General features: G+C 41.3%; 1 protein-coding gene across 1 annotated transcript in view; it reads right to left on the reverse strand.

The window, feature by feature from the left end:
* Positions 1 to 20,597, reverse strand: part of LOC106566402 (transmembrane protein 132D-like) — a 59,914-nt gene that overhangs the window by 11,525 nt on the left and 27,792 nt on the right. The window contains exon 3 of the mRNA XM_045701402.1: positions 442 to 585. Coding sequence (XP_045557358.1) covers positions 442 to 585 — 144 coding nt within the window. The remainder of the gene's footprint in view (positions 1 to 441; positions 586 to 20,597) is intronic.

A 20,597-nucleotide genomic window follows, 5' to 3' on the forward strand; every position in this document is an offset into this window, starting at 1 on the left:
CTTAAGCAAATATCAGTGCAGCTGTGCCACATCTATCAGTTCAAAAAGTACTGAATAGTCACTTCAGTCTATTTACAAGGAGAGTGATTAACCACAATGTAACAGAGATCTGCTCCACACAATAAACGGCTGTCTGCACAGCTGCCGGGACCACACCAACAAGGCAACTGATTAAATTAATTAGTTTTTTTTCCCTCGATCAAGTCCTAGAATTGCAATCTGTTCTTCTTCCTGACATTTTAACGAAGATAATTCTAAGAATCTGGAAAGCTATAAGAAACAACCTGTTTGTTTCTTCTACCTTTCTCTTCGGACAAATGCTGTACATCAATAATCTCACACTTCTCATACCAGTAAGAACATGACAAAGGAAGGCCATTATTAAGATTTAAGAGAGCCTACAAAACTCAAGATGTTTGAGGAAAATGAAGGGCTATACACCTTTTCCCGGGATTGGTGGTCTTCCTCTGACACACAACAGAGATGGTGTTTGCGCCCCTTCTGCCAGGCTCCAGGGCGATGTCCCATAAGGCTGAGTCACTGGGCCTCGCTGTACTGAACGACATGCCCTTCCTCACTGTGGCTCTGGAACACATAGACACAGACAGGTCAGTTAACACACACATACACAAACACAGGTCAGTTAACACACACATACACACACACAGGTCAGTTAACACACACATACACACACACAGATCAGTTAATAATCAAATCAAAGTTTATTTGTCACGTGCGCCGAATACAACAGGTGTAGACCTTACAGTGAAATGCTTACTTACAGGCTCTAACCAATAGTGCGAAAAAAAAGGTATGTGTGTGTGTGTGTGTGTAGGTAAGTAAATAAATAAAACAACAGTAAAAAGACATTTGAAAATAAGAGTAGCAAGGCTATATACAGACACCGGTTAGTCAGCCTTATTGAGGTAGTATGTACATGTGGGTATGGTTAAAGTGACTATGCATATATGATGAACAGAGAGTAGCAGTAGCGTAAAAAGAGGGGTTGGCGGTTGGTGGGACACAACACAGATAGCCCGGTTAGCCAATGTGCGGGAGCACTGGTTGGTCGGGACAATTGAGGTAGTATGTACATGAATCTATAGTTAAAGTCTCAGAACCCGGGAAAAAGCTGAATGATGTAATTCCAGCCCCTGGCTGAAAAACATTGGCGCCTTTAGTAAGTGGTCTATCAGAGGACAATGAGACTGAGGCGCGTGCACGAGGCGACCACATGTTTTTATTTTCTCTCTCTTTGTACTAAAACACAGATTCCCGGTCGGAATATTATCGCTTTTTTACGAGAAAAATGGCATAAAAATTGATTTTAAACAGCGGTTGACATGCTTCGAAGTACGGTAATGGAATATTTAGAATTTTTTTGTCACGAAACGCGTCGGGCGCGTCACCCTTCTTTACCCTTTCGGATAGTGTCTTGAACGCACGAACAAAACGCCGCTATTTGGATATAACTATGGATTATTTTGAACCAAACCAACATTTGTTATTGAAGTAGAAGTCCTGGGAGTGCATTCTGACGAAGAACTGCAAAGGTAATAACATTTTTCTTATAGTAAATCTGACTTTGGTGAGGGCTAAACTTGGTGGGTGTCTAAATAGCTAGCCCTGTGATGCCGGGCTATCTACTTAGAATATTGCAAAATGTGCTTTCACCGAAAAGCTATTTTAAAATCGGACATAGCGAGTGCATAGAGGAGTTCTGTATCTATAATTCTTAAAATAATTGTTATGTTTTTTGTGAACGTTTATCGTGAGTAATTTAGTAAATTCACCGGAAGTTTGCGGGGGTATGCTAGTTCTGAACGTCACATGCTAATGTAAAAAGCTGTTTTTTGATATAAATATGAACTTGATTGAACAAAACATGCATGTATTGTATAACATAATGTCCTAAGATTGTCATCTGATGAAGATCATCAAAGGTTAGTGCTGCATTTAGCTGTGGTTTGGGTTTATGTGACATTATATGCTAGCTTGAAAAATGGGTGTCTGATTATTTCTGGCTGGGTACTCTGCTGACATAATCTAATGTTTTGCTTTCGTTGTAAAGCCTTTTTGAAATCGGACAGTGTGGTTAGATTAACGAGAGTCTTGTCTTTAAAATGGTGCAAAATAGTAATATGTTTGAGAAATTGAAGTAATAGCATTTCTAAGGTATTTGAATAACGCGCCACGGGATTCCACTGGCTGTTACGTAGGTGGGACGAAATCGTCCCACTGGCCCTAGAGAAGTTAACGAGAGTCTTGTCTTTAAAATGGTGTAAAATAGTCATATGTTTGAGAAATTGAAGTAATAGCATTTCTAAGGTATTTGAATAACGCGCCACGGGATTCCACTGGCTATTACGTAGGTGGCATGAAATCGTCCCACTGGCCCTAGAGAAGTTAATACACACACACAGGTCAGTTAACACACACAGGTCAGTTACACACACACACACACACACACACACACACACACACACACACACACACACACACACACACACACACACACAGGTCAGTTAACACACACATAAATTCACAGGCTACTTAAGGGGAACACTTGAGGTGATCTCAACAGCATAATATTTTTGAGTGTTATTGAACCATGATTGACTGCTGCAGGTGAGGTGAAGCTATCTAAGGATCACCTGAGAGCCTCAGATAATGATAGCAGCCTGACATAGTCAGCACAAGGCTCAGATTCTAAAGCTGCCTTCAGGCAAACTCTCACATAACACACATTCACATCAAAACATGCAGTGGTTGGTCAAAAATCAACCTAGAGGAAGCTCTACATGTTCCTTCTACCAGTATGCCTGTACAATCTTAGAAAAAAAGGTGCTATCTAGAACCTTAAAGGGTTCTTCGGCTGTCCCCATAGAACCCTTCGAAGAACCCTTTTAGGTTCCTGGTAGAACCCGTTTCGTTCCAGGTAGAACCCTTTTGGATTCCATGTAGAACCCTTTTCACAGAGTGTCAGACCAGCGTTGAATAGACCTTGTCACGGGTACATCCTGTGACAAGGTTATAACATCTACCGAAAAGACAGAAATGCCAACGGAGGCGGTGTTGCGGTCTATATTCAGAACCAGATTCCTGTAAAGCTTAGAGATGATCTAATGTTAAATACTGTTGATGTAATATGGCTACAGGTTAATCTGCCTCACCTGAAGCCCATACTTGTGGGAAGCTGCTATAGACCACCAAGTGCTAACAGTCTGTATCTGTATCTAATATGTGTGAAATGCCTGATAATGTATGTGATATCAACAGAGAAGTACATTTTCTGGGTGATTTAAATATTGACTAGCTGTCATCAAGCTGCCTACTCAGGAAAAAACTTCAAACTGTAACCAGTACCTGCAACTTGGATCAGGTTGTCAGTCAACCTACCAGGGTAGTTACAAACAGCACAGGAATTAAATCCTCAACATGTATTGATCACATTTTTACTAACGTTGCAGATATTTGCTTTACAGCAGTATCCAAATCCATAGGATGTAGTGATCACAATATAATAGCCATATCTAAGAAAACCAAAGTTCCAAAGGCTGGGACTAATGTAGTTTATAAGAGGTCATCCAATAAGTTTTGTAGTGATTCATATGTTGATGATGTAAAGAATATTTGCTGGTCTGTGGTGTGTAATGAGGAGCAACCAGATGCTGCACTTGATGCATTTATGAAACTACTTATTCCAGTTACTAATAAGCACGCACCGATTAAGAAAATCACTGTAAAAACTGTTAAATCCCCTTGAGGAATTGAAAAATTGTCTGGTTGAGAGGGATGAGGTAAAAGGTATGGCAATTAAGTCTGGCATGCCCAACTGTCTGGCAGCCCAACTGGCAAACATATTGCAAATTAAGAAATAATGTGACTAAATTAAATAAAAGAAAAATAAACTACACTAGGAAACAAAGATAAATTATATAAAGAATGATAGTAAAAAGCTTTGGGGCAACTTAAATGAAATTTTGGAAAAAAAACTCCAACTAGGCTCCTTCATTTGTTGAATCAGATGGCTCATTCATCAAAAAGCCCACTGATATTGCAAACTACTTTAATGACTTTTTCATTGGCAAGATAAGCAAACTTAGGGATGACATGCCAGCAACAAACGCTGACACTACACATCCAAGTATATCGGATCAAATTTTGAAAGACAAGAATTGTACTTTTGAATTCCGTAAAGTCAGTGTGGAAGAGGTGAAAAAATTATTGTTGTTTGTCAACAATGACAAGTCATCAGGGTCTGACAATCTAGATGGAAAATTACTGAGGATAATAGCAGACGATTTTGCCACTCCTATTAAGCCTCCAAGAGAGCGTGAGCCCTCAGGCCTGGAGGAAAGCTAAAGTCATTCCGCTACCCAAGAATAGTAAAACCCCCTTTACTGGCTCAAATAGCTGACCAATCAGCCTGTTACCAACCCTTAGTAAACTTCTGAAAAATTGTGTTTGACCAGATACAATGCCATTTTACAGTAAACAAACTGACAACAGAATTTCAGCATGATTACAGGGAAGGACATTCAACAAGCACAGTACTTACACAAATAACTGATGATTGGCTGAGAGAAATTGATGATAAAATGATTGTGGGGTCTGTCTTAGACTTCTGTGCAGCTTTTGACATCATTGAACATAGTCTGCTGCTGGACAAATGTATGTGTTATGGCTTTACACTCCCTGCTATAATGTGGATAAAGAGTTACTTGTCTAACAGAACACAGAGGGTGTTCTTTAACTTTTTAAGGCTAGGGGGCAGTATTCGGAAGTTTGGATGACTGAGGTGCCCAAAGTAAACTGCCTGTTACTCAGGCCCAGAAGCTAGGATATGCATATGCATGGTAGTATTGGATAGGAAACACTCAAAAGTTTCTAAAACTGTTAAAATAATGTCTGTGAGTATAACAGAACTGATTTGGCAAGCGAAACCCCGAGGACAATCCATCCAGGAAGCCAGAGTCACCCTCTAGTCCGGAGCTGCCAGAGTCGCCCTCCAGTCCAGAGCTGCCAGAGTCGCCCTCCAGTCCGGAGCTGCCAGAGTCGCCCTCCAGTCCGGAGCTGCCAGAGTCGCCCTCCAGTCCGGAGCTGCCAGAGTCGCCCTTCAGTCCAGAGCTGCCAGAGTCGCCCTGCGATCCAGAGCCTACAGCAGTGGTATGCAACCCAGAGTCTTCTGCGGGGTGGGCAGGTTAGATTGGGAACTAAGCCCGGAGCCAGAGCCACCTCCGTAGGGGGGAGTATTGGGAAGGGGGGGGGGGTGTAGCACAAGAACCGTCGGTGACGGTGGCCACCCTCCCTTCCCTCCCTTTATGTTTGGGTTTCTTTTTGTGGGTTGTTGTTTTTGAGGTGCATTCGGGGTCTGCACCTTTGGGGGGGTACTGTCATGTCCTGACCAGTAAAGAGGTTATTTTGTTATTATAGTATGGTCAGGGAGTGGCAGGGGGGTGTTTGTTTTGTGTGTTTTGGGATGTTGGGTTTGATCTATGTTATCTATTTCTAAGTTTTCCTTTCTAGTTCTTCTATTTCTGTTGTGTATGTTTGGGTTGATCTCTAATTGGAGGCAGCTAATCCTCGTTGCCTCTGATTAGAGATCATATTTAAGTAGGGGTTTTTCTTCATGGGTTTTGTGGGTAGTTGTTCCTTGTATAGTCTGAGCACCTTACGGGACTGTTTTTCGTCATTTGTTTTGTTGTTTTTTCCTTCTAAATAAAAAGAAGATGAGCACCTTAACCGCTGCATATTGGTCCGATGATTTCTCCTCCTCAGACGACGAACTTTATGACAATGACACAAGTAATTTTTCCCAACAACTGTTAACAGACAGATTATTTCACTTATAATTCACTGTATCACAACTCCAGTGGGTCAGATGTCTACATACACTAAGTTGACTTGCCTTTAAACAGCTTGGAAAATTCTAGAAAATGATGTCATGTCTTGATAAGATTCTGATAGGCTAATTGACATCATTTGAGGCAATTGGAGGTGTACCTGTGGATGTATTTCAAGATCTATCTTCAAACTCAGTGTCTCTTTGCTTGAAATCATGGGAAAATCAAAATAAATCAGCCAAGTCCTCAGAAAAAGAATTGTAGACCTCCACAAGTCTGGTTCATTCTTGGGAGCAATTTCCAAAAGCCTGAATGTACCACATTCATCTGTACAAATAATAATACGCAAGTATAAACACCATGGGACCACGCAGCCATCATATCGCTCAGGAAGGAGACACGTTCTGTCTCCTAGAGATGAACGTACTTTGGTGCAAAAAGTGCAAATCAATCCCAGAACAACAGCAAAGGACCTTGTGAAGATGCTGGTTGAAACAGGTACAAAAGTATCTATATCCAGAGTAAAACGAGTCCTATATTGACATAACCTGAAAGGCTGCTCAGCAAGGAAGAAGCCACTGCTCCAAAACCACCATAAAAAAGCAAACTGCAAACTACGGTTTGCAACTGCACATGGGGACAAAGATCGTACTTTTTGGAGAAATGTCCTCTGGTCTGATGAAACAGAAATAGAACTGTTTGGCCATAATGACCATCTTTATGTTTGGAGGAAAAAGGGGGAGGCTTGCAAGCCAAAGAACACCATCCCAACCGTGAAGCACGGGTGTGGCAGCATCATGTTGTGGGAGTGCTTTGCTGCAGGAGGACCTGGTGCACTTCACAAAATAGATGGCATCATGAGGAGGGGAAATTTTGTGGATATATTGAAGGAACTTCTCAAGACATCAGTCAGGAAGTTAAAGCTTGGTCACAAATGGGTCTTCCAACTGGACAATGACCCCAAGCATACTTCCAAAGTTGTGGCAAAATGTCTTAAGGACAACAAAGTCAAGGTATTGGAGAGGCCATCACAAAGCCCTGACCTTAATCCTATAGAACATTTGTGGACAGAACTGAAAAAGTGTGTGGGAGCAAGGAGGCCTACATACCTGGCTCAGTTACACCAGCTCTGTCAGGAGGAATGGGCCAAAATTCACCCAACTTATTGTGGGAAGCTTGTGGAAGGCTACCTGAAACATTTGACCCAAGTTAAACAATTTAAAGGCAATGCTATCAAATACTAATTGAGTGTATGTAAACTTCTGACCCACTGGGAATGTGATGTGTTTGCGGCATATTTCAGAGATAACCAACATTAGGCTGGGTATCAGTCAAGCAAGACCTGATGAGAAGTTTGATGATATGTGCCCTAGCCTACCACGCAAAGGCATTATGTACTTGTTTTACCTGGTTGACACAGACATGCTCAGGAAAGTGATATCACAACTTAAGCCTTCTACCTGCCTTCTTGATCCTATCCCCACCACCTTCTTCAAAACAGTTTTAAATGAATATCTGAAAAAGTGCAAGCTGTTAATCATTCCCTGTTCCCAGGCAATTTCTCACTGCACTAAAAACTGCTGTGGTGAAACCCCTTCTGAATAAAAGTAATCTAGATTCTTCAGCTCTTCACAATTTCTGGGAAATCTCCAACCTTCCATTCTTAAGCAAAATTCTGGAGAAATTGGTGTTCAAACAGCTAAATGATTTTTTAAGTGCCAACTCTATTTTTGAAAAAATCCAATCTAGTTTTCGTGCCCACCACAGCACAGAGACAGCCTTAGTTAAACTTGTAAATTATTTTCGAACCAACACAGATGCCAAACAGTTCTCTGTCTTTGTACTCTTGGATTTAAGTGCTGCATTCAACACTGTTGACCATGATGTCCTTCTGGACAGAGTAGAGAGGTGGGTTGGCCTCTCCGGTCCAGTTCCTAAATTGGCTTAGGACCTATTTAACCGGTAAAGATTTTTTGTCACCCTTGGTGAACATAACTCAGAGAAAATACATATCACATGTGGCATTCCACAAGGTTCGATTTTGGGTCTGGTACTGTTCAGTTTACAGTATATACTGTGTGTTACGCCTTGGCAGCATTGTCAGAAAGCGCAGCATTAATTTTCACTGCTACGCAAATGATATACAACTTTACATTTCAGTGTCACTAGATGATTTTAGGTCCATGGATATATTATTAAACCGTAATAGTTATTTAAATACTTGGATGGCTCACAACTTTCTCCAGCAAAATCAAGACAAGACTGAGGTACATATTGTTGAAGCCAAAGCACAGAGAGAGAATCTAGCCGCACATTTGAATTCACTGGCATTAAAGATAAAACACCAGGTAAAAAACCTAGGTGTTGTTTCAGATTCTGAACTAAATTCCTAAATTCCTCATAAGGAAGTGACTGAAATAGCTTTTTACCACCTGAGGAACATTGCCAAGGTGCGTCCGTTTATCTCAGGTTGATACAGAGAGACTCATCCATGCTTTTATTACAAGCAGACTTGACTACTGTAAAGCTCTCCTGTCTGGTCTACCCAAGAAAGACTTTTCAACTGCAAAACATACAGAATGCTGCAGCATGGGTACTGACCAAGACCAGACGGAGAGCACACATTACACCGGTTTTAAGGTCTATGCACTGGCTGCCTGTGAGTTTTAGAATTCATTTTCAGATGATTGGTTTTAAATCAATCCACAATTGTGCACCCCAATACATGTCAGACATGCTTTTAAGTTATGTACCCAGTAGGTCCCTCAAGTTATCTGGTCTTTTAACTATCCCAAAACCTAGGACCAAGAGGCATGGAGGGGCAGCCTTTAGTTATTATGCCCCGAGTCTCTGGAATAGCCTGCCAGAGAACCTGAGGGGGACCGAAACTGTGTACATATTTAAAAGATATCTTAAAACACATATTTTTTGCTTAGCTTTTCCTTAGGGTGCTTTTTAGTCGTTCGGTTTGTGTAATTCTTTAGTTTTTTATCTTATGTTTGTAGTGCAGTAAATATTTCAGCTTTTATTTTCATTGTTTTTATTTGTTATTTTCCTGTAAAGCACATTGCGTTGCATTCCATGTTTGAAATGTGCTGTATAAATAAAGCTTGGTTTGATTTGATTTAAAGGTCAGCCATTTTGGTCAGGGAGTTGGTCAACCATGGTTTGCCAGTGATGTGATAAGATATTGTGTAAAATAATGAATTTGAAGAATTTATCTGCACTGTGTGTTTGTTAGCTACTGTAGCTAGCCAGCCAGTTTTAGAGGAATTATTCCATAATTGTTTCAAATGAACTGCCAATATGCCAACATTCCATTCAATCAATGCAGCCAATCCAATCAGTTGATGATAGGACTTAGACAAGTTGCAAATGCAACAAGTACTGATATTGAATTATATAATAACACTCTCAGCTTTCCAAGAAAATACATTTGAGACATTTATGGTCTGTGTTTACATATATTGTAGAGACGTTATACAGAAAATTGGTATGAAACCCCATATAAACTGTTTTTATGATTATATGACAATATTTTAGGTTGACAATAATTCTATTACACATTTTCTGATATATCACAAGTCTTTTTCCCCTGCATAAGTAAAATCAGGATTATGCCTCTACGGCTATTCATTCCAATTTGACTGGTTTGGATTTCTCCCTCACCATAATGTCTGCCAATTTCACTCCATTCTGTAACTTTGAGGGTTTATGACAGCCTCTCTATTAATTTAATAGGATCTCTATGATTGCTCAAATAATTTGAGTCCGGATTCTTGGCTGTCTTTAGGACCATGCAGAGCATCGCTCGGAGAGCAGCTGCCAGCCTGCACCCTTTTCTCTCACTTTTAGAAAGCAGAGACAGTACCAGTTTGCTTTGCAAGTCAGCCGTTTAGGCAGTGTGCCGATTGCTTTGAATTTAATATCGGCATTTTAACTCAGCCTTGTAAACCTTGTTGTAATCTGATAGCCAGGGGTTCATTGAATTGGGAATTGGGAGGTGAGGTAGCCCTCCTTTTTGGTGATCATTTAAACCCAAAACCTATTTTATTGCTTTTAAAATATAGGTTGTGATAGCTGTAGGCCTAATAGATAATATTATTAATTTACCCAGTAGGCTAGCGCAATTTTGGTTTCATGTTTTGGTATGAAAATAAACACAACTGAACAACATGCTATTTAGAGCATTTCCCCAAAATACATGTCATGTTTTTTGCTTCAAAGACAATACCAATTGTTGGCTAAAACAAATGTACATTGTAATGCAGTGACAGAATGATAATTGAGATAATGCAAATAATTTATGATTACCTAACTTCTTAACTTCTTGCTTTAGGCCTACTTCATCATCATCATCTTCTACATCCCTAATCCCTACCTGAAGCCTACCTGCCTCTGGTATAATGCATTTCCACCTCTCACTCTATCAGTTTGTGTGTTCATCTTCCTCAATTAAAATGAGATATTCAACACATCAATCTTGCTGGAAAAGCATCATTAAATAATGCTAAGTTATTTAGCTATAGTGTGGATGTAGGGATGTTTCAAAAATATATATAATTATCACCAAGATAGTGTAACTACTGCACAGGCAACACAATAGCATCAGACAGCAACAAGTTGGCCCGGGCAAATATAAACATTTGTGGGAAGCGCAGGCAACAATGTTGGTGGGAAGTGCAGGAGACAATGACACTGTCATAGGTGGCTTCATATAGTCTATAGCAGGGGATTCGGCAAACTTTTTCATGCGGAGTGTCAATTTACAATTGATCCTACTATTTCTAAAGATCTGCGTGCCAGTTATGCCAGTTTTCATGGTTACCTAACTGTGCCCAAAAAATCCAATAAAATCCAATAAAATTGTATTTGTCATATGCGCCGAATACAACAGGTGTAGACCTTACAGTGAAATGCTTACTTACAAGCCCTTAACCAACAATGCAGTTTTAAGAAAATACCTAAAAAAGTAAGAAATAATTAAAGAGCAGCAGTAAAATAACAATAGCGAGGCTATATACATGGGGTACCGGTACAGAGTCAATGTGCGGGGCTCAAGGTTAATTGAGGTAAAATGTACATGTAGGTAGAGTTATTAAAGCGACTATGCATAGACAATAACAGAGGGAGCAGCAGCAAATGTCTAACTAATTAATAATTATATAGCTGTCTGCTAGAGGTCTTATTAATGTCACTTGTTAAGACGAAGGGGAGGAGACAGGCTAAATAAGGATTTTTAAGCCTTGACACAAAATATTTAAGTGCCTTTAAACGGGGTATGGTAGAAGGTGTCAGGTGCACTGGTGTGTCAATAACTGAAACGCTGCTGGGTTTTTCACGCTCAACAGTTTCCCGTGTATCAAGAATGTCCACCACCCAAAGGATATCCAGGCAACTTGACATAACTGTGGGAAGCATTGGAGTCAACATGGGCCAGCATCCCTGTGGAATGCTTTCAACGTCTTGTAGAGTCCATGCCCAGACGAATTGAGGCTGTTCTGAGGGAAAAGGGGGTGCAACTCAATATTACGAAGGAGTTCCGAATGGTTTGTATACTCAGTGTATTTGCTCTCATAGGTACTGTAGGTCTTTGAATTGGAATATTAATTGCTTAGCAGGGCATTGTCTTATAACATACAAACGTCTCATTACTATTTCATCTTAGCTGACTACCTGTTTGAAACATCACAAACAGGATCAAAGAAAGAAATCCTCCTCCATGAGGTCTGTTACAGCTTCAGAGATTGCTTTTGGAGGGAACAACATTCAGATGATGATGATGGTGTGACAACATTCAGATGATGATGATGGGGGGACAACATTCAGATGATGATGATGATGGGGGACAACATTCAGATGATGATGATGATGGGGGACAACATTCAGATGATGATGATGAGGGACAATATTCAGATGATAATGATGGGACAACATTCAGATGATGATGATGGGGACAATATTCAGATGATGATGATGGGGGACAATATTCAGATGATGATGATGGGGGACAATATTCAGATGATGATGATGATGGGGGACAATATTCAGATGATGATGATGGGGACAACATTCAGATGATGATGATGAGGGACAATATTCAGATGATAATGATGGGACAACATTCAGATGATGATGATGGGGGACAATATTCAGATGATGATGATGGGGACAATATTCAGATGATGATGATGGGGGACAATATTCAGATGATGATGATGATGGGGGACAATATTCAGATGATGATGATGATGGGGGACAATATTCAGATGATGATGATGGGGACAACATTCAGATGATGATGATGATGGGGGACAACATTCAGATCATGATGATGATGGGGGACAACATTCAGATGATGATGATGAGGGACAATATTCAGATGATAATGATGGGACAACATTCAGATGATGATGATGGGGACAATATTCGGATGATGATGATGGGGGACAATATTCAGATGATGATGATGATGGGGACAATATTCAGATGATGATGATGGGGACAACATTCAGATGATGATGATGAGGGACAATATTCAGATGATAATGATGGGACAACATTCAGATGATGATGATGGGACAACATTCAGATGATGATGGGGGACAATATTCAGATGATGATGATGGGGACAACATTCAGATGATGATGATGGGGGGACAATATACAGATGATGATGCAGAGGGGGGCAACATTCAGATGATGATGAAGGGGGACAACAATCAGATGATGAAGATGGGGGACAACATTCAGATGATGATGATGGGGGACAACATACAGATGATGATTATGGGGGACAATATTCAGATGATGATGATGATGATGGGGGACAACATTCAGATGATGATGATGGGGGACAATATTCAGATGATGATGATGATGATGGGGGACAACATTGAGATGATGATTATGGGGGACAACATTCAAATGATGATGATGATGGGGGACAATATTCAGATGATGATGATGATGATGGGGACAACATTCAGATGATGATGATGGGGGACAACATTCAGATGATGATGATGGGGGAACATACAGATGATGATGATGGGGACAAAATTCAGATGATGATAATAGAGGGACAACATTCAGATGATGATGACGGGGGGACAACAATCAGATGATGATGCTGAAGGGGGGACATCATTCAGATGATGATGATGGGGACAACATTCAGATGATGATGATGATGGTGTGACAACATTCAGATGATGATTATGATGGGGGACAACATTCAGATGATGATGATGGGGGACAACATTCAGATGATGATTATGATGGGGACAATATTCAGATGATGATGATGGGGACAACATTCAGATGATGATGATGGGGGACAATATTCAGATGATGATGATGGGGGACAACATTCAGATGATGATGATGAGGGACAATATTTAGATGATAATGATGGGACAACATTCAGATGATGATGATGGGGGACAATATTCAGATGATGATGATGGGGGACAATATTCAGATGATGATGATGGGGGACAATATTCAGATGATGATGATGATGGGGGACAATATTCAGATGATGATGATGGGGACAACATTCAGATGATGATGATGAGGGACAATATTCAGATGATAATGATGGGACAACATTCAGATGATGATGATGGGACAACATTCAGATGATGATGGGGGACAATATTCAGATGATGATGATGGGGACAACATTCAGATGATGATGATGGGGGGACAATATACAGATGATGATGCAGAGGGGGGCAACATTCAGATGATGATGAAGGGGACAACAATCAGATGATGATGATGGGGGACAACATACAGATGATGATTATGGGGGACAACATACAGATGATGATTATGGGGGACAACATTCAGATGATGATGATGGGGGACAGTATTCAGATGATGATGATGATGATGGGGACAACATTCAGATGATGATGATGGGGGACAACATTCAGATGATGATGATGGGGAAACATTCAGATGATGATGATGGGGACAAAATTCAGATGATGATAATAGAGGGACAACATTCAGATGATGATGACGGGGGGACAACAATCAGATGATGATGCTGAAGGGGGGACATCATTCAGATGATGATGATGGGGGACAACATTCAGATGATGATGATGGTGTGACAACATTCAGATGATGATTATGATGGGGGACAACATTCAGATGATGATGATGGGGACAACATTCAGATGATGATGATGGGGGACAATATTCAGATGATGATGATGGGGACAACATTCAGATGATGATGATGGGGGACAATATTCAGATGATGATGATGGGGGACAACATTCAGATGATGATGATGAGGGACAATATTCAGATGATAATGATGGGACAACATTCAGATGATGATGATGGGGGACAATATTCAGATGATGATGATGGGGGACAATATTCAGATGATGATGATGGGGGACAATATTCAGATGATGATGATGATGGGGGACAATATTCAGATGATGATGATGGGGACAACATTCAGATGATGATGATGAGGGACAATATTCAGATGATAATGATGGGACAACATTCAGATGATGATGATGGGACAACATTCAGATGATGATGGGGGACAATATTCAGATGATGATGATGGGGACAACATTCAGATGATGATGATGGGGGGACAATATACAGATGATGATGCAGAGGGGGGCAACATTCAGATGATGATGAAGGGGGACAACAATCAGATGATGATGATGGGGGGACAACATACAGATGATGATTATGGGGGGACAACATACAGATGATGATTATGGGGGACAACATTCAGATGATGATGATGGGGGACAGTATTCAGATGATGATGATGATGATGGGGACAACATTCAGATGATGATGATGGGGGACAACATTCAGATGATGATGATGGGGGAACATTCAGATGATGATGATGGGGACAAAATTCAGATGATGATAATAGAGGGACAACATTCAGATGATGATGACGGGGGACAACAATCAGATGATGATGCTGAAGGGGGACATCATTCAGATGATGATGATGGGGGACAACATTCAGATGATGATGATGGTGTGACAACATTCAGATGATGATTATGATGGGGGACAACATTCAGATGATGATGATGGGGACAACATTCAGATGATGATGATGGGGGACAATATTCAGATGATGATGATGGGGACAATATTCAGATGATGATGATGGGGGACAACATTCAGATGATGATGATGGGGACAATATTCAGATGATGATGATGGGGGACAATATTCAGATGATGATGATGGGGACAACATTCAGATGATGATGATGGGGGACAATATTCAGATGATGTTAATGGGGGACAATATTCAGATGATGATGATGGGGGACAACATTCAGATGATGATTATGGGGGACAACATTCAAATGATGATGACGGGGGGACAACAATCAGATGATGATGCTGAAGGGGGGACATCATTCAGATGATGATAATAGAGGGACAACATTCAGATGATGATGACGGGGGGACAACAATCAGATGATGATGCTGATGGGGGGACATCATTCAGATGATGATGATGGGGGACAACATTCAGATGATGATGGTGTGACAACATTCAGATGATGATGATGATGGTGGACAACATTCAGATGATGATGATGGGGGACAACATTCAGATGATGATGATGGGGGACAACATTAAGATGATGATGATGATGGTGGACAACATTCAGATGATGATGATGGGGGACAATATTCAGATGATGATGATGGGGGACAACATTAAGATGATGATGATGATGGTGGACAACATTCAGATGATGATGATGGGGGACAACATTAAGATGATGATGATGATGGTGGACAACATTCAGATGATGATGATGGGGGACAACATTAAGATGATGATGATGATGGTGGACAACATTCAGATGATGATGATGGGGGACAATATTCAGATGATGATGATGGGGGACAACATTCAGATGATGATGATGGGGGACAATATTCAGATGATGATGATGGGGGACAATATTCAGATGATGATGATTGGACAACATTCAGATGATGATGGGGGGACAACATTCAGATGATGATGATGGGGACAACATTCAGATGATGATGATGGGGGGACAACATTCAGATGATGATGATGGGGGGAAACATTCAGATGATGATGAAGGGGGACAACATTCAGATGATGATGATGGGGACAACATTCAGATGATGATGATGGGGGACAACATTCAGATGATGATGATGGGGGGACAACATTCAGATGATGATGATGGGGGACAACATTCAGATGATGATGATGGGGGGACAACATACAGATGATGATGATGATGGGGGACAACATTCAGATGATGATTATGGGGACAACAATCAGATGATGATGAAGGGGGACAACATTCAGATGATGATGATGGGGGGACAGCATTCAGATGATGATGATGATGGGGGACAACATTCAAATGATGATGATGACGGGGACAACATTCAGATGATGATGATGATGGGGGACAACATTCAGATGATGATGATGATGGGGACAACATTCAGTTGACGATGATGATGGGGGACAACATTCAGATGATGATGATGATGATGGGGACAACATTCAGATGATGATGATGGGGGACAACATTCAGATGATGATGATGATGGGGGACAACATTGAGATGATGATGACGGGGGACAACATTCAGATGATGATGATGACTGGGGACAACATTCAGATGATGATGATGATGATGGGGGACAACATTCAGATGATGATGATGATGATGATGATGGGGACAACATTCAGATGATGGGGGGACACAATTCAGATGATGATAATGGAGAGACAACATTCAGATGATGATGACGGGGGGACAACAATCAGATGATGATGCTGATGGGGGACAACATTCAGATGATGATGATTAGGGACAACTTTCAGATGTTGATGATGCGGGGACAACATCCAGTTGGTGATGATAGGGGCCAACATTCAGATTATAATGATGGGGGACAACATTGAGATGATGATTATGATGGGGGAAACAACATTCAGATGTTGATGAAGAAGATGGGGGGACATTCAGATGATGATGATGGGGGAAATTCAGATGATAATGATGGGGGACAACATTCAGATGATGTTGATTGGGGACAACATTCAGATTATGATAATGGGGGACAACATTCAGATGATGATTATGGCGGGAAAACATTCAGATGATTATGACATGGGGGAAAACATTCAGACAATGATGATGATGGTGGGACAACATTCAGATGATGATGATGATGATGATGATGATGATGATGATGTGAGGACGACATTCAGATGATGATGATGATGATGATGATGATGTGAGGACGACATTCAGATGATGATGATGGGGACAAAATTCAGATGATGATTATAGGGGACAACATTCGAATGATGATGGGGCAACATTCAGATGATGATGATGATGATGGGGATAACATTCAGATGATGATGATGATGGGGACAACATTCAGATGATACTGATGATGGGGGGACAACATTCAGATGATGCTGTTGATGATGGGGGACAACATTCAGATCATGATGACTGGGGGACAACAATCAGATGTTGATGATGTGGAACAACTTTCATATAATGTTTATGGGGGACAACATTCAGATGATGATGATGATGGGGGACAACATTCAGATGATACTGATGATGGGGGACAATGTTGAAATGATGATGACTGGGGGACAACAATCAGATGTTGATGATGTGGAACAACATTCATATAATGTTAATGGGGGGACAACATTCAGATGATGATGATGGAGGACGACATTCAGATGATGATGATGATGATGGATGGACAACATTCAGATGATGATGACGGGGGGACAACATTTAGTTGACGATGATGATGTGGGACAACATTCAGATGATGATAACGGGGGACAACATTCAGGTGATGATGACAGGGGGGACAACATTCAGTTGAGGATGATGAGGGGGACAGCATTCAGATGATGATGATGAGGGGAGGACAACATTCAAATGATAATGATGGGGGACAACATTCAGATGATAATGGCGGGACAACATTCAGATGATGATGATGGGGGACGACATTCAGATGATGATGATGATGATGGGGGACAACATTCATATAATGTTAATGGGGGGACAACATTCAGATGATGATGATGGAGGACGACATTCAGATGATGATGATGATGATGGGGGACAACATTCATATGATGATGGGGACAACATTCAGATGATGATGATGGTGGGGACAACATTCAGATGATGATGACAGGGGGACAACATTCAGATGATGATGATGATGAGGGGGACAGCATTCAGATGATGATGATGAGGGGGACAGCATTCAGATGATGATGATGAGGGGACAGCATTCAGATGATGATGATGAGGGGAACAACATTCAGATAATGATGATGAGGGGGACAGCATTCAGATGATGATGATGAGGGGAGGACAACATTCAAATGATAATGATGGGGGACAACATTCAGATGATAATGGCGGGACAACATTCAGATGATGATGATGGGGGACAACATCAGAATAATGAGAGTCGCTATAAAGTGATAACCCAGTGTCTTAAAGTCCCACCACACTTCCATACAGACAACTCTTAATCTCCACACACACACACACACACACACACCGACAAGGAATCTTTATAAATATAATAACAGAGATTTCAGTGCAGTGGATTAGATACACACACACACAAACACACACACACGTGTTTGCACGCAGGTGTTACGGACGTCACACTGATTGTTTAGCGATTACTGCTTCCTCCTGATTCAGCTCACACAAGGCAAGAAAAACAGGACCTCTTCCTTGCTAGCACACGTGACCGCTCTCCTTGACAACGTACCAACTGTTTGAGCTATCGAATTTCGGCGACATTTCAAGCTAGCTGTGGTGTGAACTTAAATCCGTTACAGAGGCACACACACACACACACACACACACACACACACACACACACACACACACACACACACACACACACACACACACACACACACACACACACACACACACACACACACACACACACACACACACACACACACACACACACACACACACACACAACACACTCTCCCCTTGTCCTGTCTAACTGCTGGGGCGTGTGATTCAGTCATACACACAGAGACTGGTGCTCAGTGACAGCTGACAGTCTGATCAATATTAACCCAGGCAGATCTGGATCGAGTTCTGGGTCAGGAGCCAGACTAAATCACTCTCAGCTAGGTTCACTGAGGCAAGGCCAGCATTAGAGCCAAGCAATCCACCAACCAAACATATCGTTACTCCTGCTAAGATAAATGAGGACCTTTTTTATCTCAATTTAATGGGCCAGTATCAGGAACGAGAAGTAATTCAGACCAGCAGTGATTAATTTGCCTGAGGAGGAGAATCGCGATGAGGAGCAAAGCCCGATGACAACAGTCTATTTTCAGCCTGGTTGGATTAGTAAACAGTCCAAGTATGAGATCAGGAAGGGGAAAGGAAAATAAAAGTCAAAGAGGAGGTTGATTAAATAAATCCTTGCCTGAGATCACGTTGAAAAGGGGGAATATGAAGAGAGACTTGTCTGTGTGACTTCCTCAAAGTCAACTCATCATCATTTCATTCGTAATCCTTTACAGCTCCCCTCTTCATCTACTACCTTCACATCTCACACCTTTACAATATATTTAGTGGGGAACAGCCAACAGGCTATCAGCTAAATAGACTGCCTGCCGGAGACCTCCTGATCCTCCTCTCAAGCACAGCACAAACTCATCATCAAAATACCACTTTTGAAAATACAGAAAGTTATCATCCCCTGGCCTGAATTTGACAAAGTATTAATTTGTTTGGATCAACCAATCATATTTGTTCAGGCAAAAGACAGGGCTGCCTGAAATGTCCTTAAATTACCCGCAATACTGTGGGGCAAATTAAATGACTTGCGTAAAATGAACAGCCATGCAACAGTCCCACTTTTTTTTCCACAAGTCATTTTAAATTTAATATTATATGCTGATATATGCTGTATATGCTGATATTGTACAGTGGGATTTTTCATAGAAGGAAAGACTGACAGGGACGGCCCCTTTGGACAGACTGGAAATGGATGGTCTCTGAGCACTGGCTCTGAGGTAGAGGAGCAAAGATGCTTACTGTAAGTGGGAGCCTTGTTCCAATGACTGTGGGACTGGGACCACCGTCAAACACACATGCACACACTCACTCACGTATGGCCGCACGCACACACGCACACACGCACACACACAAACTCACATAAAAGTCCAGGAGGCAGTAATGGAGCCATGGTCAGATCATCTCTCAACCAAAGGGTTAACCTCTCGAGTCATTTTCAATCAGGACAGGGATTATCTGTCATAAACCTGGGGGTTTGTACTCAATATTGGGCCTGGAGGAGTGAAGTAGAGCAGGGCTTTTCCCCCAGGAAGATTCACTCATCTCTGAGCCAAACCAAGCCAGGCCAGGCCAGGCCAGCCTCCACATGGCCTTAAACACTGGGCTCAGTCCCTTCAGTCCTCTCCCCTTTCTAAATCTCAGTATGGGGCTATGATTTACAATGGGGCTCAAGCACAGAGGCCTAAAAGCATCTGTAGTGGGTCAATGGATTTGGGAAGTTCAGGTGGCATAGAGATGAATCTCTCAAATAAATATAATATCAAGGCCATGAGAGTTTAAGAGTCTTTCACCAAAGTCTCCTCAATGCTAATCCAGGTCTGTTTTATATATATATT

This window comes from Salmo salar, chromosome ssa01 (assembly GCF_905237065.1).
Source record: "Salmo salar chromosome ssa01, Ssal_v3.1, whole genome shotgun sequence".
NCBI lineage: Eukaryota > Metazoa > Chordata > Actinopteri > Salmoniformes > Salmonidae > Salmo > Salmo salar.